Source organism: Neophocaena asiaeorientalis, unplaced genomic scaffold, assembly GCF_003031525.2.
Source record: "Neophocaena asiaeorientalis asiaeorientalis breed wild unplaced genomic scaffold, Neophocaena_asiaeorientalis_V1.1 scaffold226, whole genome shotgun sequence".
In the NCBI taxonomy this organism is placed as follows: domain Eukaryota; kingdom Metazoa; phylum Chordata; class Mammalia; order Artiodactyla; family Phocoenidae; genus Neophocaena; species Neophocaena asiaeorientalis.
The window spans coordinates 7436852-7461215 of NW_020173037.1; the positions used below are offsets into that span (position 1 = coordinate 7436852).

Below are 24364 nucleotides of genomic sequence, written 5' to 3' on the forward strand. Positions count from 1 at the left end.
TGGATGATAGAACAATAGAAACTACTCAGTTTAAACTACAGAGAGAAATAGAGTAGAAAAAAAATGAACAGTGCCTCAGGAATCTGGGGGGCTATAACAAAAGCTCTAACATTGTATTATCAGACTCCTAGAAGGAGAGAAGAAAGAAGATGGCTCTGAAAAAGTACTCAAAGGATTAATGACTGAAAACTTCCCAAATGTGGCAGAAGATATAAACCTACAGAATCAAGAATCTGAGCCAGCTCCAAACAGGATAAACCTTAAAAATCCACACCAAGACAAACTTCTGTCCATAGTCAAATCTCTGAAAGCTAAAGACAAAGAAAAAATCTTGAAAGCAGTGAAAAACAATTCCATACCAACTGGAATGACAGCAGAATTCTGTCAGAAACCATGGAGGCCGGAAGGAAATAGCACATTTTTCAAGAGCTGAAAAAAAAAACCTTTCAGTCCACAATACTAGAACCAACAAAAATATCTCAGGAGTGAAGGGAAATCAAGACATTCTCAGATGAAAGAAAAGCAAGAATTTATCAGTAGCAGATCCACCATAAACGAATGGCTAAAGAAATTATCTAACAAATGAAATGATAAAAGAAAGAACCTTTTAAGAGGGAACACCAGTAACCAGAAGTATGAATAATCACAATAGACTTTTTTCTTAAAACTTTTAAGTCTTGTAAATTACATTTGACAATTGAAGCAAAACTCTAATGTCTGATGTGGTTTTCAGTGTACATATAGGAAATAAAACCACACTGGAGAAAGGGACATCAAGGGATGTACGGTTTTTATACTTCACCTGACTTGGTAAAATGACAACACTAGCAGACTGTGATAAGGTTTTATTTATGTATGTATGTATGTATAATGCAATACTCAGAGCAACTACTAAAAAATATACAAAGAGACACACTAAAAAACAGTAGATAAATCAATGTAGAATGCTAAAAAGTGTTCAGTTAACCCTCAGAAAGGCAGGAAAAAGAAAACAAAAAATAGCAAACAAAAATAAAGTGGCATACTTAAACCCTCACATAGCAATAATTACCTGGAATATAAATGATTTAAATACACCAATCAAAAGACAGAGCTTGGCAGAGAGGATTAAAAAATATGACCCATCTATATGGTGTCTACAGGAAACTGACTTCAAATATAATGATACAGGCGGTTTGAAAATAAAATGATGGGAAAATACATATGACACAAACACTAATCAAAAGAAAGCATGAGTGGCTCTCTTAATACTAGATAAAGTTGACAGAGTGGGACATTATATGATAATAAAAGAAGAGTCCACCAGGGAGATAATAGCAATCCTAAATTTATGTGCACCAAACTACAGAGCTGCAAGATGTATGAAGCAAAAACCAGTAGAACCAATGGAATTAAACTAGAAATCAATCATCGTCTCCACCTATAATTATGGATTTGTTTCTCCTCTCAGTTCTATTGGTTCTGATTATCAATAACAGGTAACTGGGAAATTCTTCAGAGACTTGGAAGCTAAACAGTACACTTCTACATAATGTGTGTGTCAAAGGGGAAGTCTCAAAGGAAATTTAAAAAATACATTGAACTGAATGAAAAGTAAAATACAACATACCAGAATTTGTGGGAAACACATAATGCAGTGCAGAGAGGGAGATTTATAGCATTAACCACATTCGCTAGAAAAGGGAAAAGTCTCAGATCAAGAATCTTAGCTCCTACCTCAAGAACCCAAAGCAAATAGAAGGAAGAAAATAATAAAGATAAGAGCAGAAATCAGTGAAATCAAAAACAGGAAAACAATAGAGGAGGGGCTTCCCTGGTGGCGCAGTGGTTGAGAGTCTGCCTACCAATGCAGGGGACACGGGTTCAAGCCCTGGTCTGGGAAGATCCCACGTGCCACGGAGCAGCTGGGCCCGTGAGCTACAAATACTGAGCTCTGCGCGTCTGGAGCCTGTGCTCCGCAGCAAGAGAGGCCGCGACAGTGAGAGGCCCGCGCACCGCGATGAAGAGTGGCCCCCGCTTGCCACAACTAGAGAAAGCCCTCGCACAGAAACGAAGACCCAACACAGCCAAAAATAAATAAATGAATAAATAAATTAAAAAAAAAAAAAAAAAAAGCAACTGTTTGACCTACTCTGTATTCTTTCTTAAAAAAAAAAAAAAAACAATAGAGGAAATTTTTAAAGGCTGGTTTTTTTTTTAAGTAGATAATATAGCAAGACTGACAAAGAAGCAAAGAGAGAAAAGGTACAGATTACCAATATCAGGAACAAAACAGAAGTTATAACTATAGATCCTGCAGACATCAAAGGAATAATACATAAATATGGTAAATTAGATGAAATGGACAAAAAGAACACAAACTCAGCACAAACTACTACAGCTCTCCTAGTATGAAATAGAGTATTTGAACAGCCCTATAACTATTAAGGAGATTGAATTAGTAATTTAAAAATGTTCCAAAAAGAAATATCTAGGTTCAGATGGTTTCACTGGAGGATTCTACCAAACATTTACAGAAAGAATGAACACCAATTCTACACTATCTTTTCCAGAAAATAGAAGAGGTAGAACATTTCCTTATTTATTTTAAGAAGCTAATATTGCCCTGATACCAAAACCAAAGGGAAAAAAAAAAAGGGTACAGACTGATAACGTTTATTAATATATGAAAAAAATTCTCAACAAAATATCAGCAAGTAGAATTTCAACAACATATGAAATCATATACATGTGCCTATGTATAATACGTACATCATGGCCAGAAGGAACTTATTCCAGGGATATAGAGCTAGTTCAGTATAATCTGCCATTTTAATAGGATAAAGAAGAAAAATCACATCATAGCAGTCAGTGCAGAAAATACATGTGACAAAATCCAACACCAGACGTGTTTAAAAACCCTCAAAAAAAAAAAGGAATTGAGGAGGACTTCCTCAGCTTGTTAAAGAGCATCTACAAAAAAACCTACAACTAACATTATACTTAGTGGTGAAAGGCTGAATGCTTTACCCCTTAGATCAGGAACAAAGCAAGGATACCTGTTCTCATGATATAAAGGCATGAAATAAAGGCATACAGCTCAAAAAGGAAGACATAAAACTGTTTATTTTGTGGATGACATGATTGTCTCTGTAGGAATCCCAAGGAATTTGCAAAATAAATAAACTAGAGCTAATAAGTGAGTTCATCAAGTTTACAGGATTTTTACAAGACATATATAAAAAATCTACTGTATTTCTATATACTCACAACACCAAAATTTAAAGTACAGTGCCATCTATAATCACACAAAAAGAAAATGGAATGCCTAGGTATAAATCTAAAAATGACAGGTATAGGACATGTATGCTGAAAACTACAAAATGCTGATGAAAGAAAGTAAAGAAGATCTAAATAAATGGAGAGACATACACTGTGTTCATTGTTTGGAATTCTCAACCTAGTAAAGATGTCACTTTTTTGTAAATTGATATACAGGTTTAACCCAACTCTTATCAAACAAAATTCCAGTAAGATTTTTTTGTAGATAATCTGACAATATTATTATAAAATACATACTGAAAGGCAAAGGAACTAGAATAACTAAAACAACTTTGAAAAAGAATAAAGTAGGGGGGCTTCCCTGGTGGCACAGTGGTTGAGAGTCCGCCTGCCGATGCAGGGGACGTGGGTTCGTGCCCCGGTCCGGGAAGATCCCACATGCTGCGGAGCGGCTAGTCTCGCGAGCCATGGCTGCTGAGCCTGCGCATCCGGAGCCTGTGCTCCACAACGGGAGAAGCCACAAACTGTTCGATTTCAAGTCTTAACGTAGCTGTAGTTGTCAAGACTGTGTGATACTGGTGAAGGGAGAGAAACATCAGTGGAACCAAATAGAGAACCCACAAATATGCCCAACAGCTTTTTAACAAAGGTGCAAAAACAATTCACAGGGTAAGATAGCCATTTCAACAAATGGTGCTGTAGCAATTGGACATCCATAAGCAAAAAAAAGAAAGGACCTAAGTCTCACAACCTTATACAAAAACTAACTCAAAACTGATCACAGAATTAAATGTAAAATGTTCTACCTATTTATCTTTTATGGAAAAAACCAGGAGAAAATCTTTTGGTTCTAGCAGTAGGCATGCTTGTCCCTAAAAGCATGATCCATAAAAGGAAAAATTGATAAATTAGTCTTTAAAAACTTTTGTTCTATGAATAAGCCTGGTAAGAGGATGAAAAGACAACCTACAGACTGGGAAAAAGTATTTACAAACCAAATATCCGACAAAGGACCGCTAGTATCTAAAATAAAGAACTCTCGAAACTCAATAGTAAAAAAAACAGTCCAATTAGAAGATGGTCAGAAGACATAACCAGACATTTCATAAAAGAGCATATATAAATGGCAGATAAGCACTTGAAAAGATATTCAGCATCACTAGCCATTAGAGAAATGCAAATTAAGACCTCTGTGAGGTATCACTACACACTAAAATGAAACATAGTGACACCACCAAATGCTAGCAAGCATGTGGAGAAACTAGGTCATTCGTACATTGCTGGTGGGAATGTTAAAGTGATACAGCCACTTTAGAAAACAGTTTGGCAGTTTGTTTAAAAGCTGGGTGTGCATCTATCATATGACCTAGCAATTGCACCCCTGGGCATTTATCCGAGAGAAATGAAGACGTATGTTCACACAGAAACCCATACACAGATGTTCATAGCAGCTTTATTCATGATAACCAAACACTGGAAACAACCCAGATGTCCTTCAGCGGATGAATAGTAAAGTGTATAGTACATCCACACCATGGAATACTACTCAGCATTAAAAAAGAACGAACTGTTGTGACATGCAGCAACCTGGCTGAATCTCCAGAAAAGTATGCTTAATGAGTAAAGTCAGTCCCAAAAGGTTGCACATTGTGTGATTCCATTTATATGACTTGGTTGAAATGACAAAATTCGAGAAATGGAGAACAGATTAGTCATCGCCAGTGTTAAGCCAGGGTGTCAGGGTAGAAGAGGAGGTGGTATGGTTATAAAAAGACAGCGTGAGGGATTCCTGAAAACGGAAATGTTCTGTATCCCTTTTCATTATTTTGGTTGTATGTTTCCAGGACACCACCACTGAGGGAAACGAGGTGAAAGTCACACAGGATCTCTCTGTATTATCTTACACCTGCACGGTCAGTCTGTAACTATCTCAGAAAGTTTGATCAAAACATAATAGTAATAACCACATACAAGCAACTTTAATTAAATTTAACCTGTTCTTTAAGATCACAATGGCAATTTAAAAAATAAAAATTAAGGATTACAAAACCTCACAACTGTAATGAAATACTAATGTGAGAATATGGAATATAATTATAAAGGCTTAAGTGATTTTTTTTTTAAATTCATGAAGACCCCAGGATTTCTTTTTCAAATTATTGTCATCATTTGGTAAGTATGGCTCTTTCATGAGTCTGTCACATTCTTACACAGAGCAAATTTTTACACAACCAGTTCCCTCCATGCTAAATGTTGTATGTTTAGCATATGCCTAACAAATAATAGTTACTGTTGTGATTTTTATTATGCGTAGACTTCCTTCATACGATTTCTCAGAAGAAGCAGAACATGAAATTACACTAATATTCATAAAAAAGACAGCTAGGCTATATGGAATAAAAAACACCTGGTTGGAAGATAATGATGAGTTGTACAAAGTAACTAAAGGAAGAACGCCAAAAATGGGCTAAATGTTAAGATGTTTTGCACTAGTATTTTTTTTTTTTTGAAAAAGAGTTCATTGATGACCTCTATGCATGTCAGGCTTTAAAATAATTAAGTTCATCATTAAGTAAAGAGCATTTATATGACAGTACACATTTATCCATTATTTTTTTTTACATCCCCTGTATTAAAAGCATTTTGGTAGCCTCACAGTAAGATTGATGGAGCTGCTATTTTAAATCAATTTAAATAGTGTCACCATTTTTAAAAGTAAACCTACATGTGCATCATCTAGCTTCAGAAGTTACCACCATTTTGACATTTTGATGATACTATTTTATTATGTGCCCTGTTTTTTAAGCAAATTCCAGAAATATTTTACCTACAAATTTCAGTAGCAGTAATTAAAAAAAAAAATGTCCATCATACCATTATTATACCTAACAAACTTAGCAGTAATTCCTTAATAATATCTGATATCAAGTCTGAATAGCACCCCCCTGTTTTTTTTTTTCATTCAGCAATTGATGTTGGAAAACAGGTACTTAGTTTCTTTCTTCGAGGTCAGGGAAGACTAACATAACCTGTTCTTTCTACTTTGAAAAGGGAAGGAAGGAGAACTAAGCCAGCATCTGTCAGACACCCTCCTTGTTACAGCAGTCAGCACCGGCTCCTGCAGCAGGAGAGCTGAGGCCTCAGTGGGAAACTATTCCGCTCATAAAATTACAGTATACGCTCTCTGGGATTTAAGCAAGAGTTAGCCTGCTAGAATTAGATCCAAAGAGCAATCATCCTGAAAACAAGCAATAAATACATTAGTTTTACAGGGTCTTTAGGTTCTTGATCAGTTAGTGACTTAGACTTGGGGTTGGAGAATATAATAATTCATTTCAAAGATGTTTGTTCTAAGTGCTATACCTTTTGTTTTTGCTTTCTAAGGACTTGGATTTGCCTAATTATGCCATCCTCCATGGGAGAGGCCGTTTAGCACAGTGGGTAGAAACTTGGGCTGTGGGCTCAGACAGGAGTTTATCCTCAGCTTACTGCCTGAACTTGAGGACCCTCTGGGAGAGCTGATCATGTGAGGAGTTAAAAAAGTAAGGCAGGGGGCTTCCCTGGTGGCGCAGTGGTTGGGGGTCTGCCTGCCGATGCAGGGGACACGGGTTTGTGCCCTGGTCTGGGAAGATCCCGCGTGCCGCGGAGTGGCTGGGCCCGTGAGCCATGGCCACAGAACCTGTGCTCTGCAACAGGAGAGGCCACAGCAGTGAGAGGCCCGCGTACGGCAAAAAAAAAAAAAAAAAAAAAAGTAAGGCAGGTATCCTGAGTGCATCCTGGTCAGCTAGTAAGAGCAGTGGTCGGTGTTTGGGCAGCTCACAGGTCAGTGTCCTCTTCTGTATAATCTTTAAAAAGTACTTGATTCCTAGCCAATCCTTGGCTCTCATGTGTAGAGAAGTTAGAGAACTCCGGTATTAAAGAAAAAAACTTTCTTAAAAGCCATTTTTAAATATAAATTATTTAAACGTAATTATGTTTAAAGATAGAATGATTTATACAAATGCCAGTGTCCTGATTATGGACCGTCTGACTAAGGGTTCTTTTTAGAAATTTAAAACTATGTGATCATTCATTAAGATTAAGCCTAACTGGTACCTTGATGATTCCTTTCAGTTTAGAACTAGACCTGTTTCCTTTTCCTGTTGTGCTGTGGTCTATCTTTATATTTTAACCAAGGTCCAGTTACCTAATGCAAGTCGAGACCATGAAGTTTACTCTTGTATTTCCCTGTAAGCAACTGGACAATTTGCAGCATAAGATAGCACCATTTTTCCAGCATTTGTTGCGTTGTTGCTGGAAATAGGTTTACTGTTAATCTCTGGATGTACTGATTTACTCAGCATAATGATTTCGTCCACGAAGGATCTGTTGAGGGGAAGGATCAAAGTGGTATTAGAGGAAAATGCACAGGATAGCTGTCCACAAAAAAAGAATTACCGAGTCCAAAATGTCAGTAACACTGAGCTAAAACAACAGGATATAATTAAAATCAATGAAGTGAAGCACCAACAACTTAGCATAATACATGAATCCTCTTTATTCATTTAGTAGTAGGTAGGATGGTGTATATTTTGATCTAAAAAAGCTTCATTTCAATGACAGCCTGGGGGAGAGAGTGAAGCCTGGAAAGTCCTGTTATGAAGGGTCCCACTTCTGTTTTATGGGCTGGCTCTGACCTGTGAATTCTACAGTGAGAATCCTCAGCTGTTACATCATCTTGCTGATGATGCTGACAGCTGGATCCAAGCTCATTATATTTCTAAACCACGCTGGTGTCCTTCTCTTTTCCAGTGCGGGGCCCCGCTGGCAACATCGTTCAGCACTGCTCTACTTACAATATTGCGGACTCATGTTTTTCTTTTAACTGTAGCCTCTCATGTGCCGACTGTTCTGCTCTTACCTGAATTTATGCTGCTGGTCTTCAACTGGGATGATAAATGGAAAATGGCACCCAAGACTATACTTCCAATTTTTTTTTTCAAATTATTTTATAAAGAGCATAAAAATAAAATGATACCCTAGTCTGCCTAAACTAGATACTTACAGAGGTAAGAATTTCTCAGATAGATCTACTATTTAATAGATGGGTATCATTTTATATTTATAAAATCATGTATAAGATTAACACCACCAAAAAAAAAAAAGATTAACACCACACACAGACTATATACACACAAAGAAACACTTTTTTTTTTTTTTTTTGCAGCACGCGGGCCTCTCACTGTTGTGGCCCCTTCCGTTGTAGAGCACAGGCTCCGGACGCGCAGGCTCAGCAGCCATGGCTCACGGGCCCAGCCGCTCTGCGGTATGTGGGATCTTCCCGGACCGGGGCACAAACCCGCATCCCCTGCATCGGCAGGCGGACTCTCAACCACTGTGCCACCAGGGAAGCCCCGAAACACTTTTTTATATACATACAAACATAGAAAGCTCTCTACACATAAAACCTCTCTGTATTAGCAAACTGCTGTGGTACACACGTATTATGTTTATTTGTTTCCAAACTGTAAATTATAATTTCCAAGTTACAAGTTATAATAAGAGAATTCACCCTTCCTATGAAGTGGATTCTAGTCAGTTTTATACAACTTGGGGTTGCTCCAAACATGCAATTATCATTCATCCTTTTTGCTATTTGCTGAAGAAATGCACGTTTAAATGTGATAGTAGAGGTACACCCCAGAATTCATCTCCTAAATGTCAACGAAATTAAAAAGTCAGTTGCACCCAAAATATTCTTGCCTATGTGGTATTCCCATAGAAATAGGAGACCAGAACTCATCCTTTACATTTTCAGTTCCCATTACAGATTTTTTAACTTAATATTTGGATGCTATACACATACATTTGAGTGTATAACATATGGTGGGGGGACCCGTGTATTTAGTTGTCTACCATTTATTCAAGTGATGTTCACGCTGAATATACAGAGCATGTGTAGTGTCGTCACATCTTATTTTGGGAAAATGAGGTTTAGGCTCTTTTACCTCTGGTGGACAAAAAAGAAAAAAAACGATTATTTTGACCTCCATTTTGCTGATAAGGAAATAAAAATCGACCATGTGACCAGCAGTAAATATTTTTGAATATTAGTTTGCCTTCAATTTTCAACTGAGACTTAAAGGTTATTGAGGACATCAAGATATCATGCTGCCTGGTAACTGCCCAGGCTTCCCATTGGCTACACGCCTCCTCAGCCGCTACCCTCTGGCAGTTCATTCCAGAACCACAGCTTTGTTTAGTGTCCTAGTCTGCAGGGTTCCAGGAAGATCTGACCTCTGTGGTCTGTCCTGTGACACACTGAGGAGTTGATATGAAGGGACGTTCCTCCAGTCACTGGAATCTGGTGATCTTGCTTGCAGCATTTAGAAGAGTGTCTCATAAGTGGAAGGTTTCTTTCAGAAGTATTTTCAAATGATTAAAATACGTCAGGTCCCTGAAATGTGGTTGTATATTTGTATGGCATATTCTCAGAGTTCTTTCACATACGTAGTCAGGACTCAAACCCAGGTGTCCCAGGTTCCCCATCCGTTCCCCTTCTGTCTGCCACACAGTGGAGAATAGCAGCACTGAAGGTTAGCCTGCCCTTCCTTGAGGAGCATGAATTAAAATGGTCGCTTCTGCCTAGGGTTCCGTGGTCAGGTGAGCTTAGGAGGAGCTGGGGTCTACCCCCCTTTAGGAAACCAGAATTCACAATAGTAGTGTGTTACTCCTATTCTGAAAACCCACTGTTAAGAAATTTGTTGGCTTTTATTTAACCCAGAGTTTTCCAAGTGTGATTTAGCCATTCCCACCCCCCGCCCCAGTGGAATTGGGGTGGAGGGTGCGTAATAGCCCAAGGATTGATGTCCTTTAGTTTTGCTAATTCTCTTACTTCATGGTCACATAGAGGTTGCAGTGGGGGAAGTGGAGACTACTTTCTTCTTAAGCTCAGAATATCTTGTAAAAATATTTTTTTCCAAATCAGTTGTATTTAGAACAGTGCTTCTCAAACATTAATGTGCATTCACTTCACCTAGGGATCCTGTTAAAGTGCAGCTTATGATTCAGTAGGTCTGGGGTGCGGCCTGGAAGTCTGCATTTGCAGCTTGCTCTCAGGGGATGTCAGTACCGTGACCCGGGCTCCCTCTGGGGAGCGGAGAGGCTGGAAAGTCACCCGGCTGTGAGTGAACGAGACGGTCCAGCCAAGTGCTGTCCTATCCCTGCTCTGCAGATTCATGATTTCTTCAGACCTTCTCGTCATCTTCATCCTCTCCTTTACTGATTCTTGGCTCTCAGAATATAATTACATAATCAGGTTTCAGCCATCTTAAAAACAAACCCTATCAGTCCCTGTTCTCCTGGATATGTTCTCTTCTAGCTTCTAGTAAGATCTACTGCTGTTTCCTCATTGGATTTCACACCTCGGTTCACAGTCTGACTTCCTCCATCATGGCCAAGGTCACCCTAGACCTCCTAACAAATGCTTTTCTCTTCTTACCTTGAACAGTCCCTGGGGGGTATGTGTGATACTTTTGACTACTCTTCTGTCTATAAACTTGCTCTTTCCTTAGCTCCATGATGTCATGGTCTAATCTTTATTTGTGCTCTCTAGCCTTCCAGATGCCGTTACAATCTCCTTCTTCCATGTTGAAATGTCACCTAAATCTATGAATACCCTTCTTAGGCTGTGTGTCTAGCTCTACTTGGACAGCTCTGCATGAGTGGGTCTCAGAGCCTCCGGTTTAACACATTCAGACTGAACTGATAGCCCTTCTCTGCTCTAGTCTGCAGATGTGCACTCTCGTGTATCATAAAGCAACCCCCTTCCCTACCCTTTTACACTCATTTCTTCAGTTAATATGTATTGCCTTCCATGTGTGTATTATTATTTCTGCCTGTTAAATATCTCTCCAAATTGTCCTCTTCTGTGATTGCTTCCTAATTGGACTCCCTGTGTTCATTTTTCAGTCCTCTACACTGTTGCCTATAAGATCTTTCTAAAAATGAAAATTGAATGTCACTCTCCAGCTTTATTAAAACCCTGAGGTGGTTCCTCACGGCTTCTGCATCAAACTCCTTAGCTTGGAAGACAGGTCCCTTTATTTGCCAGTCCTCCCCTCTGTGTTCTCCTTGTTAAACTAGAGAGCGCGTCCACGGGGCAGTGCCCCTGACCTGCTTCCGCAGAACGTATTCTCCACGCTTGAAACGCCCTCCTTCCGACCTGATCCTTCAAGGGTATATAGTGAGTCTGATTCCTCCTCTTGGAATGCGTGACACGTGACACACCCTCCCTGCCCCCTTCACCACTCTTATGTGCTCCTTTCTCTGTATTTAGTCATTCCTGTGTCAGGGGTTTATTATCTTCGCACTCTCATGACTGTGTCATGACCCTTGTTTTTCACATTGGCTCAACATGAGGACAGAGTTCCTTGAAAACATAAGCTGTCTTTTCATCTCGGCATCCCCAACGCCTAGCACAGTTTCTCCCCACACGGTAGATAATTGTTTGCTTGGTTATGTATTTATTTAATTACTTTAACCTTACTCCTCTCCCCGCAGTCTTTAATCAGCTTATGCTTTGGTCTCACTTGTTAACTTGTAGGTGGAATTCTGTCTGAAACCTTCTTTGCCCTAAGCATTCTAAAACCTATGAGTTTTGAAAAACACAGGTGAATAGATTGGCTTCTCCTTTGATTGGGAGCTCCCTCCAGTAGCCGCCTGGGGTCTTTGTGGTTTGAAAGAGGTTTTTTAGACCCAGGAATAACTGCAGCAAAGATTATGGCAGGCTAGGGAAAGTACCCCTTCCCAAAGGCTGCAGGTCAGCTTTTTAAAGGTGTCCGAATATTCTAGAAGTGATATATTTACTTCTATGATTCCTTCCTTGTTTTTCTCTGTGTATTCCCTCTAAATTAAAATTTCATTTTCTCAGAGTTGTACATTTTACCAAAACTTAAACAGTATTATATTTCCTTTGGGACCCAAAGGTGATAGTGGTGTGAAATAAACATATTGTTTGTCAAACAGTTGTCACTTTGTCAAACATTCTCAATCTCTTAGCCATTTGATGGGTAATTTTTCCCTAATATTCATCAATTTTACTTAAAATTAAGATTGGAAATTTATGTGAAACCAGAAAAATATATAAACATCAAAAATTTTTGAGGCAAAAGTTTAGTAATTAAAAATATCTTAAACTGTTGAAAAATCTGGGCTGGAAATTCCTGGCTTAGCTGCTAAAGCACTAAAGATACAGCCAAGATGATAGCTGAAAATACAGCCACCTAACCCGAAGACACTGTAGTAAGCTGCCAAGACATCTAACCTTGACAGGGTCAGTGGGTTTCTGTGTCGGGGTGGGACGGGGAAAACACCTGACAGTAAGACTTTAGTGACTAAGACCAGTTTCAAGGCACCTTGTGAATACTTGCGTCCTGTCCTGCTACTTGAGATCTACAGACAGAATTTGGGTTGAGGGGACATCTTCCTTGCCTTGGGCTGTGTTGTAAGTGGTGGAACAGATGTTTCTGTAGAGCTGGAATGTAGCTGTAAACTGAAAGCTATGTTACCCCTCAACCCTGTTCTCAGTGTCGTGGGTACCACGGGGCTTTTCACTGGAAATCTGACCTGAGCTTATCAAGCTTCCAGCATCCCTTGAGGGGAGCTTAGTGTAATAATATTTACTACTCCCTTCCACAGATTGGAAGGCTTCGCAGACTAGCATCAGCTTCTCTGCTCCTTGTTTGGCCGTCACCCTAGGGAACTTCAGGGATGATCCAAACCAAACTAACTTTGAAAGTTACGTCCAATTTCTCTTCTTCTAAACCAGGGTAGCTAAACACTTTTGAAGAAACTCATGCTGTTAGGTGCATGTTATGCACTTACACAACTGTATAGATCACCAGCTACCAAGACTTTCCCATCAGCATTAGCGATCCTTCCACGTGTCGAAAGTAAACTCTTCGTTCCCTCCTTGAAACCTGATTTTCTTCCTTTTTTATTTATCTCAATTGATGGCATACCCTTCCACCTCAATCACTTAAGCCAAAAATGGAGTCATCCTTACCCTGTTCTTTACCAAGTCCTGTTAATTTCTCCAAAGGAGATATTAAGTTTGATCTTTGCCTTCCATTGTGGTTGCCACTGTTTTGTCAGGCCTTCATTTCTTACCTTGATTATAGTTCTCAACTCCTTACTGGCCTTCCTGTTGCCAACCTTCCTCCTTAGAATTCCTCCTCTAGGGCAGCCTCTGATTTTGTCCCCAGCCTGCTTCCTACCTTTTCAAGGTTCCTTGTGGTCTGTCGGGCCCCGTCTACCCTCGTCCCACATGGCTTCCTGTCCCCAGCTTCCCCTGTAACTGAGCTTAAAGTCTGCCTCTCCGTCCATACCAGTCTTTCCTCCCCTTAATTTTCCTAATAAATGAGTGGGAGCTTACTTTCCTTCAAGCCTTCATTCACGGGGCTTTCTCTCTTGACAGTTTTTTTACCAGCAGAAGCAGTCATGCCACGTTACCCTTCTAGACGTCTGTTGTGGAGGTTTTCGTGCTACGTGCCAATTTTGGATTTGCATCTGTCCTGTAGTACTCCCACATCCTTGAGGTCAAAGACATTCATGTACCCAAGTATATAACTGAGTGTATGCTCTGTGCCTGGTACAAATCAGACACTCAGTAAATGCTTGTTGAATGGAAGAACTAAATTACTAAGGAATTAAACATATCTGTGTGTTATAAGTAACACAAATATTTTGTACTTCCAAAAATAATCCTAGCAATCCACAATAATTTCTAGCTAGCTAGAGGGTTTTTAAGAGGATATGATAATTGTGTGCTTTTTATTTTCAATTTTAGTGGCAACATAAGCGAAATAAATGAATTCCTTTGAATTGTATTAAAGATAAGTGATCCTAATAAAGAGAGGATAGGGGCTTCCCTGGTGGCGCAGTGGTTGAGAGTCCGCCTGCCGATGCAGGGGACGCGGGTTCGTAGGGCAGAATATGAATCCTGCTAACCCTGCTTCTGCTACAGTTGTGCCCGGTCTTGGGCAAGTCACTTCTCCTTGGCAGCCCAGTGCCGTCTGTACAGTGAGAGTTATGACAGGTCAGTAGATTTAGCAGCAGCCCTCTTTGTTCTAATGAAACACAGGAAACTGGATGAAAGAAAGAAGAGCAGAACTGCTCTACTTTGGAATAGGGGATGCCGCGGAAAGTGAGGGGGAGGGGGAGGAAATGGTGGCCCCCGCGGCATGTCCGTGAACGTGCTTGAAGCCATTGCGTCGGGCGCGGTGTGTGGGAGGCTCTCCTGAAGCTAACGCAGCTCCAACCAGAATATTTTCCGTCACGGAATTCGACGAAGCTTCATGTGTAAACTGCCTGTCTTGCTTCTCGTCTGATGTTCTTTTCGCAGGACTTTCCTATCTGCATAATACTGAAGTCTTACCTCAATACGTTTTCTTCTTTCGGCTCACCGTACACATTATATGTTGCTAATTTACCTTTTGATGCTTAGTTCTGTCTAATCAGGATATTTTAATTCGCTGAGGAGGCTGCTCCTGAGTCCCCGCTTCTCCTCTCGTTCCCGCGGTGATATGCTCCGACACCCCGTGGTGCCGAGGGCGGGCGTGCGCCGAGTCCGCCTGCGAGCCAGCAGGTCTGGACTAGGCTCCACGGCTGCCCTCCTGTTACAGAGAGGCAAAGCAGCAGGTCCAAGCGACACGTGTGGTAAGAGGTGGCACTGGGCTTTGACCCCGACAGCCTGGCTCAGAGCCTCCCCTTCACCATTCTGCTAGCAAACTTGGAGGTACAGCTTCAGCCCGCACAATTAATTTCCTCGTTTTTGCACATATTTTGAACTTCTTTTCAGAAATAACGAGAACCTGTGTAAATCACTTAGTATAGTGACTGACCCATAGTAAATATTTGGTAAATATTGGTTAGTGTAAGCTTTGGCAAATGGACACCTGGAATGTCCACAGCCTTGATTAGCAATGGAGAAGAAAATTAAACAGCATCCTAGATCTCTGTTTCCCAGTTATCAGAGAGAACCAAAGACTCACATCTATTCAAGATGTTTAAATAAAACGAAGACACTTCAATTTATTTTGAATTCTTACCTAACAGATGCTATAATTTTTATCTTGCCACCAGGTGGCAGCATGTTACACAAGGAAATAATTGAAATGTTATTCTGTTGTAGACTGCTTTTCAGTATTTTGCCTTAAAAACTGTTAAACCATAATAAAAACAAAATATTATTCCGTGTTCCCCTTTGTCTGTATTCCCCCTCGTTGGTTGTGAAGGCCCTCATAGCCCAGTGTCCATAGCCCACAACTAGACCTGCCTTGGTCCTGCCCTGCACACACTGTCCCTATAAGCCAGGGCAGAGTTTACTTTTCCTGCATCTGCAACCGAAATGTAAGCCCTCATACTGAGATTCTCCCAACTAAGTTGTTTTAGTTCAGCAGCAGTAGGGACTACTGCAGTCGTCCTCTTCCCTGGACCTTCCATGGTACCCAGAGAAGCACCAGATCTGTGGCAGCAACTGAATAGGTGCCCTTGGGTAACGGCCAGGTAATAGGTAGGAGATACATTTTTAGTTCTTTGTGGTTATGTTTATTTTAATTTGTGCTATAGAAGTCCCTGAAAACTTACTTAAGTTTAGGTATTATCAGAATCATTCGGATAACTACTGCCAAGGGTTGAAAGATTAGTGTCTGAGGTGGAGGGCAATTAATGGCTAATGAAGGTAAAGGACTGGACATGGCAATTAATCAAAGTAGGGCAGAGCGGGGAGCTAATGGGAAAATGTAGAGAGAGTTAGGCTTCAGATACGGGTGTGCAGCGCTGCATGGGAAGGCCAGAGGCTCGCCAAGTTAAGTTGGCTGCAAGGAAATCTCTTATACTTCTTAATCGTGGATCTGCCTAGATTGTTTCACAGGGTTAATGAAATCCTTTCACATCAGTTTCTCAGCAAATGTTTTTTCCTGTTCTATAATCTATTAACTAATATTCAGATTTGACTATATTTGAAACATGGAGTATAGATGAATATGTTTGTAATTCTTGTCACAAAACCTGCAGTGATACTTAGGATGTCATGTTTTTAGAGTATTATGTTAATTAAGCAGTGCTAAAAATTTTCTGGAGTTATGCCATCATCTTGCTTCATTTTTCTGATAGTAAGGAAATAACTATTCCAGATAAGTTAATTGTTACAAAATCTTTCCCTGGTAAACATCAAAACTTGTAAGAATAATGAAGACATTTCAAGAACGTGTTTTGTGTTACTTATGTTAAACAGCAAATCCTGAGTCTTTCTCCCCTTGATGACTCGGGCCACCTTGGCCAACACATGCCCTCTTCAGTCAGGAGCTGTGAGCCCATCTTCACACAGGCCCACTGCTCCCGCAGCCGCTGTCGTGTGCGGGCTCCCCCGTGGCCTCTTCCCCAAAACCGCACGTGCACATCCCCACTGGCCGCTCACACAGACACATCCTCACACTCACTCTCTTTCTCTTTCTCCTTCCCTCTCCTTTTCATAATTTGCTTCTGTAGCCTGGGGAATAGAAAAAGTAAAACTAGTTAAAATGATGTCTAAAATTGGAAGGAATTTCAATTTAAGACTGTCCTATTAAAGCATGAGCTTTAGGGAATTCTCTGGTGGTCTAGTGGTTAGGACTCTGCGCTCTCCCTGCCGGGGCCCCGGGTTCAATCTCTGGTCAGGGAACTAAGATCCTGCAAGCCACACAGCACAGCCACAAGAAAAAAAAAAAAAAAAGCATGAGCTTTAGTGTAAAGGCTTTGTAGTATCTATTTAGTTAATTTATTGTTGCTAATTTCTTCCTTTTTTTTTTTTTTCCTGTGTTCTAGAAGTATTTCAGGTTGTTACATCTCTTCCTTGAAAGATATATATGGAGATTGATTTTTAGTGACTGGAGTGAAATGAGCAATGAAAGAAAATTCTAGCCAATTATTGTAACAGATATGTATCTCTTATCTTTCTGAGTTTTTGAAGTGCTTTGCAGCTTTAGTGGACAGTTATTGTCCGTGACAACCAAGGCTGCTCTCTTAGAAGTTTTATTTTATCTCTACTAAGCCTTAACAGTATTTGCTTAATGCTCATTATGTTTAGGAACTCAACAATTTCAGTCCACAGCCACATACTTTGAAAAGAGGTATACTGATGTCTACAGTTGTCACATTGGTTTTAAACTCTTAAGGACTTCTTAAAATTGATCATTAATTAATCACTTAGTAATATATATTAAATATTAATTTTTGCCATGATGTAAATAAAACAATCCATTTATATAGTGTCCTCTGTATAGTGTGCTCAGAGAAGTGGAAAATATTTTATTTCAGTGTCTTTAATATGTAATCAGAGAGTTGGATGACAAGTAAATTGTAGCATTGTCCAAAGAGTATTTCACTGAGATGATGGGAATTAGAAAAGAAAAGATAACCATTTGCTATATTTAATTATAATGGAGTTAATTGCATGTCTTTCTGATATAAAATACCTCTTATGTCCATTGGGTACATCTATTCCTGAAGGTGCTTAAATAAAGTATTAAGTATACTATTTAAGTAATAAAATTAGTAGTGACTTGGAAATTTTAGCATAAATAAAGACATAGCTTTCATAAGCCAGTTTTTAAAGTGATTCATCAACAGATTAGCAAAAAGCCAATTTATTTACATCCATTGGCACATGTAATAATGACTTTTATAATATAAATGCTTGTTTATATGAAGTTATAACTCATTTATGGGACCTTGTAGTTCTAATGTTCTAGTGAAATGTACACATGTGGGTGCCCCTGGCAGGAATTCCAACTCTGTGAATTTATGAATCTGTTGACTTCAATATTTAGTTAGCCTGGCCATCACTGTAATTGACATGTTATTGGAAATAGAGTTAGTTTTTCCCTTATTTATAAGGATAACCTCCATTTTGAGGAATGTGAATCAATTCATAGTTGGCTGACAGCCAGTTTCTCCTTCACTTGAGCTCCAGCACACACTGGAAAAGCACACTGGCTTCCGAAGTGCCTTGTGAATCTGCAGTGATTAATTCTTCTCATTATTTCGCTGCAAGTTCTCGTGACCCTCTCTGATGGTTCGATCAGCCACTTAGAGTTGATGCATATTCATTCCTCTGCGCGCCTGCCGCAGTCGCTCACGCACCCTGCACTGACTGGTGTGTTCTTGGTGCAGTAATTGAGCGGCAGTAGATTGATTGCTCTGGGGAGCTGTAGGACCTTAAAGGTGAAAACATATCAGTCCTGTTAATTAGGAAACAAAAGCTCTGATGGCAGGTTCAGCAGTCAGATATTTCCAGTGTAGAAAAGACGAAAGATATGATGTGTTTCTCTCCATGGACCTGTTTACTTTTTAAATTTTGAATTAGGTCTGTATCAGTAGTAGTGGAGAACAGCCTTCTTTTATGAATTTTTATAGAATGCTAATTGAATATAATATTAATAGTATTATCTCTCAAATCTGATAGTTTAGAACCTGAGTTTGTGTATACCTTCTGTAGCATTGGCAACAATGTGTAAAATATCTTAATGTCTTACATAAATATAGAATGCTTTTGGATTGATTCTGGTATTTAGAGGCTTAACTTGGTTACAATGTTCTCATGCTAATTTCTTGTCATTTAATAGTATGGGAAAAGGGTGAAACTTTATTCAACATGGCATAGAAGTTGAGCTGCCTTTATCTCTTTATCATAAGCACCCTTTGATTATTCCCCCCGCCCACCCGCCAAACTGTATGTTAAGTAGTACATTGTCTGGGAAAAAAAGGATCCTGTATGGAACGGTGGCCTCCAGAAGTAAGCTAGTTTCAACATGGACATCTATGCAGCTTATCTAATTGACATGTTTTTCTCAGGTGTGCTGTTCTTATGTTATGGCCTCCCCCTTCCCCTTCTCCAGTCATGAATTTTTTCTTTTGAGATATAATTCACATACCATAAAATTCACCTTTTTTTAAAGGTGAATTCTGTGGGTTTTAGTGTATTCACAAAGTTGTGAGACCATCTCCACTGTGTTCCAGAACATTTTCATCACTCCATTCCTTCCTTCAGCTAACCCCTGGCAACCAATAATTATTTTCCTTCTGTGGATTGACCTCTTCTGGACATTTCATATAAATGGAATTGAACTATACGTGGTCTTTCATGTCTGGCTTATTTTACTTATTAGCAAGGTTCATCCTCATTGTCACATGAACCAGTACTTCATTTTTTATGGCTGAATAATACTCCATTGTATGGTTATACCACATTTTGGGTTTCATTCTTCAGTTGGTGAACATTTGTGTTGTTTCCACTTTTTGGCTGTTGCTGCTACTGGCCTTAGTTCCCACACGTCCTTGTCTTGTTCGTGATCTTAGGGGGAAGGCTTTCAGACTTCACCGCTGGGTATGATATAGGCTGTGGGTTTTCTTAGATGCTCTTTATCAGCTTGAGGAAGTTCCCTTCTATTTCTAGTTTGTTGAATGCTTTTATTGTGAAAACGTGTTGGATTTTGTCAAATGCTTTCTCTGCACCTATTAAAATGCTCATGTGGTTTTTGTCCTTTATTCTATTAATATGGTGTGTTCCATTGGTTGATTTTCTTATGTTGAGCATTGTAATATTTTATGGAGCTTTTTATATAATGTTCTCTTACTGTGTGGTTTTAAATAATTTGAACCAATTTCTCTACCTTATATTTCAGGCATTTATTAATACAGCAAAAGAAATTTATGAAAAAATCCAAGAAGGAGTCTTTGACATTAATAATGAGGTATATATATATATATAAAAATATTATTGGCTAGTTAATTTAGAATTGAATTTTAATTACTTGGATTCAAGATTTCTACTTTTTAAAATTCCTAAAATGGATCTATGATGTCAGCTAACACATAAGTTTATAATCATCTCATTGAAAATTTGTTATATGTTGTATAATAGCTAAATGTGTATGTTCTAGTGAAACGTCACTTTATCTATGAAAACGGATTAAAGTAAGTGACCCTATCCATTTATTGCAAGCAACACAAAATAATATAAATCCTCCAAAGAGAGAAGAAAATCCACTTTCATCTACACATCCATATGGTGTCATCTGCTTTGGGAATAATTTTCTAGTGTGTAAATGCGTGTGCGACGTCAGCTAATGCAAGGTGCTCTCTCTGTTGTGTCTGGTGCGGAGAAGGGAGGCGTCCAATTGGAAGTTACTCCCAGTTCAGCATAGCGTGTTTTCAGGAGCCTGAGTTATAGTATATGTAATTGGCAGTTGGCACTAGTTGTTTTGTTTGTTTTTGTGGGTTTCTTTTCTTTTCCTTTTTTTTTGTAAAATTATTTTGAGCCAGTTTTGATCAACATGATTAGGATAAAATGTAACTTTGAAACAAATAATTCAGAGTGTTTACCAAAGGCCATCATTTTGACCTAAATCACCACTATGCATTTGTCCTTATTTATTTCAGAATTTTTATGTGGATAAGAGCATATTATTTACTTTTACATAAATGTTTCTGCCATTCTATAATAAGACTTCCTGCTTCCAAGAGAAAAACCCTTATTCCTCCCCCACGTGCAGTGAGGAAGCACCGTGTTAGGAAGACATTGTGTGTGCATCTCTTGGCATGTGCAGGAGAGTCTCTTTATTATCTGTCTCAATGTTCTTTGCTAAAACAAACAACAGTTTGCCTAGGGTTTCCAAAAAGTGTTTGATTTTCCAGTTTCTTTTAATTTGTAGTAATAAAGTTTCTAACCCATACTTACCAGGCTTATATGGCAATAGACCTTGAGTTAATTTAAAGGCGACACCATTCAGAGACTAATGCCATATAAATTGGACAGTAATTGGGTGTCTATGTAAAGGGCATGTTCATTGTCTCTGTCTGGTTTCATATAGTAGCTGAGTGCTTTACTGTGCCTGGCGTGGCTTTGATTGCCGTGTGCTGTCAGGAGCCAACAGGCCGTGCGATTTATCTGGCCTGATGCCAAGTCTGACTTCTTGATTCCTCAAGAAGTTGCTACCAGCCCAGAGGGGGCAAAACCAATGAGCCATAGGGCATGCTTTTTATTAAAGAGGAGTCAGAAGAGCGAAAAGAAACCACATCAGCTGCTGTCAATACTGAGCTAGTGCCAGAAACCCCAAGGCTACTACTGTTGCAGAACAACTGCCAAGCACTATAAATCTGAGATTTACTGTGACGTAAAGTTTCCTTAAGAGCTTAATTTCTGAAGCTACTGTATTACTTTTCTCAGAGTGTTGTATTTTTAGGTAAAATCCACTTGAGGGAGTGAGGGTTGAGACATAAGTGTGAGTTTGATGAATGAAAGAACCACTCTGTGTGTGGGTTCTTGGCAAGCTGCCATGTCTTTGGGGATCATAGAAATTATTGATGACACAGAACACTCATATGCCCTTAGCCTGTACAGCTGATTCAACATGGAACAGAAACGCTGTCTAGAGGAAAGATTGTACGTTGTATTAGAGGAGCATAGGCTTTGCATATTTTTCTCTTTTAAAGGTTACGTTTTAAACAATCTCTCCATTGTGAGAATTCCCTTAAAAGCAGCACTCTGGTTTCTGTTAACGCAGTACCTGGTATGATAAGGAATTGTTTGCAGGAATATTTCCACAAGTATTATTTTAAAAGGAAGGAACATCCCCTGAGAGATATTGTTTTAATTGTTGTAAAAATCTGCTTAGTGTGTGTGTGTATATATATATATATATATATATTTTTTTTTTTTTTAGTTGTTTGGTAGGATTGTGCCACTAAGAAACCAAAGGATTTCTTAAATTTAAATTATACTGTCTGGTTGGCTCCAGTTACATTTATTATCCTTCTGTCTTTCTTTCCAGGCAAATGGCATTAAAATAGGCCCTCAGCATGCTGCTACTAACGCCACGCACGCAGGCAGTCAGGGAGGACAGCAGGCCGGGGGAGGCTGCTGCTGAGTCTGTTTTTACTGTCTCGCTGCCCAGAAGGGGCTACTCACCTATTCTTTCACCCTATTCTGCTCAGCTGAGACATGAAACTCTTCAAAATGGCTTTATGTCACAGAAGAAGACTTTAATCCTTCAAATTCTTGTGTAACTTTGAATAAGTGGTTAATGTTCACTTAAAAAGACAGATTTTGGAGATTGTATTCATATCTATTTGCATTTGATTTCTAGGTCAATTGACGTGATTATTTTTGTTAAATGTTGTCTTGTGCCCTTACCTACGAACTGAATTGTATTGAACACTACAGAGTCATCCTGAGTATTTTAAATCAGTTTGTGTAGTTAGGTTTCCCCACACCTGTGGTTACCTAATGTTTAATATTATAGAACTGTCCTCAAAAGTTTGTCAATTTTCAAGGCTATAAGGAAAACAGAAGGACTCTTTTAATTCTGTATTTATCATTTACTTTCTGTATATATAGTTTATAACCTGCTTGGGTGTAATTTGCCAAGCTTGAATTCTTTAATGCATTTGCATAAATTCTATACTGTTTAGAGCTTAAAGCTACAGAAGCATCGTTAGGAATTGCTTGGACACTGAATTTTAAACTTTTTGACATTGTTAACAAGCATGTTCATCTTTTTCTTGTCACTAGTCCGAGAGAAATATGCTTAATGTACATTCTAAAGGCTATGTATGTGTTAACCTGTTTTAATGCCAAAAGTTTGCTGTTTGTCCACAGTTTCTTTAAGACCTCTTCAGAAAAGGATTTGTTTGCCTTAATGCATACTGTTGGGTAAAAACACAGTATAATGAGTGAGGTGGGCGGAAGAAAGGACTCCCTCTGCCTGAGCGACTCCAGGAGGAATGAGTGTCCACATTTAGACGGCACATTATGAGGACTTTAATCTTTCCTTGAACACAATAATGTTTTCTTTTTCTTTTATTCACATGATTTCTAAATATATTTTTCACGCAGGACAGTTTTTCAATCCTTGATGTACAGTGACTGTGTAAAATTTTTCTTTCCGTGGCAACCTATAATCTTTAAAATATGGTGAGCATCTTGTCTGTTTTGAAGGGGATATGACAATAAACCTACCAGATGGAAAATCCTGTTAAAAGTAGAAAAGCTTTAGTAATTTGCTCAGTGTGGTGGTTTTATCCTTCTTTTTCTTTTTCTCCCTTGGACTATAATGAAATTGTTATAGCAGTGCAAAATAAAATCCTATGTATAAAAGTGTTCTTTTTTTTTAATGACCACATCATTTTTTAAGAATGCAATTTTTCAGTCCATCCACAGCTTTTACATGTATTGTAAAGCACATTTTTTTTTTAAGGGTCAGGATGTTTAACACTGCCCTTTTTAAAAATTTTGCTAGAATGTGATAAAAATCTTTTTACCGTATTGAAATTCTTTCTGTTATTGATGATGTAAGCAAGTATTTTAAGTATGAAACTAACTACTTTCAATCCGCTCACCGACTTCAGCTTTCTACCGGTCTTTCCTGAAGATTCAGCAGTGCTCTGTCAAAGCTTTGACATTACTCCTGTGGGAAGTCACCCAATGCTATCTGAGTTTTTTGCTTTAACTAGCTCCTAGAGGACAGAGGGAAAGGTGAGGGGAAATCGAGTTTCTTGAGTATTTTTATTATGAACTTTTTTTTTCTTTAAAAGTGGTCTTATCAAATTCACTGATCTTATCATTCACTCTCATTAGTGGTGAGTAGGACAAGTTAAGACAACTAGAACTTGTTCTGCTCTGTACCAGGAAGAGGATGATTCTTTGGGAACTGTTACTTTTTTTTTTTTGCTGTACTTGGGCCTCTCACTGTTGTGGTCTCTCCCGTTGCGGAGCACAGGCTCCGGACGCGCAGGCTCAGCGGCCATGGCTCACGGGCCCAGCCGCTCCGCGGTATGTGGGATCTTCCCGGACTGGGGCACGAACCCGCGTGCCCTGCATCAGCAGGTGAACTCTCAACCACTGCACCACCAGGGAAGCCCTGGGAACTGTTACTTTTAAACTGCTGTTAATCTTTCCAGAAACTTCATGTGTTTCTTTTCCATGCTGTCTCCTCTAATTCTCTTATAAATCAAGTGTAAGAAGAGAAAGTCATGGGAAAAACAAACAACAATAAAGCACATGTATTTTAATAACCTAAGGAGA

General features: G+C 39.1%; 1 protein-coding gene across 2 annotated transcripts in view; it reads left to right on the forward strand.

Annotated features, from left to right (window-relative positions):
- The window catches only part of RAB2A (RAB2A, member RAS oncogene family), a 62071-nt gene extending 38631 nt beyond the window's left edge, over positions 1–23440 (forward strand). The window contains exons 7-9 of one of the 2 annotated variants that reach the window (XM_024742684.1): positions 5106–5174; positions 19965–20033; positions 22113–23440. In XM_024742684.1, coding sequence (XP_024598452.1) covers positions 5106–5174; positions 19965–20033; positions 22113–22208 — 234 coding nt within the window. In that variant the 3' untranslated portion in view covers positions 22209–23440. The remainder of the gene's footprint in view (positions 1–5105; positions 5175–19964; positions 20034–22112) is intronic. The other variant, XM_024742685.1, reaches the window with a different exon arrangement.
- Positions 23441–24364: the final 924 nt, after the last annotated feature.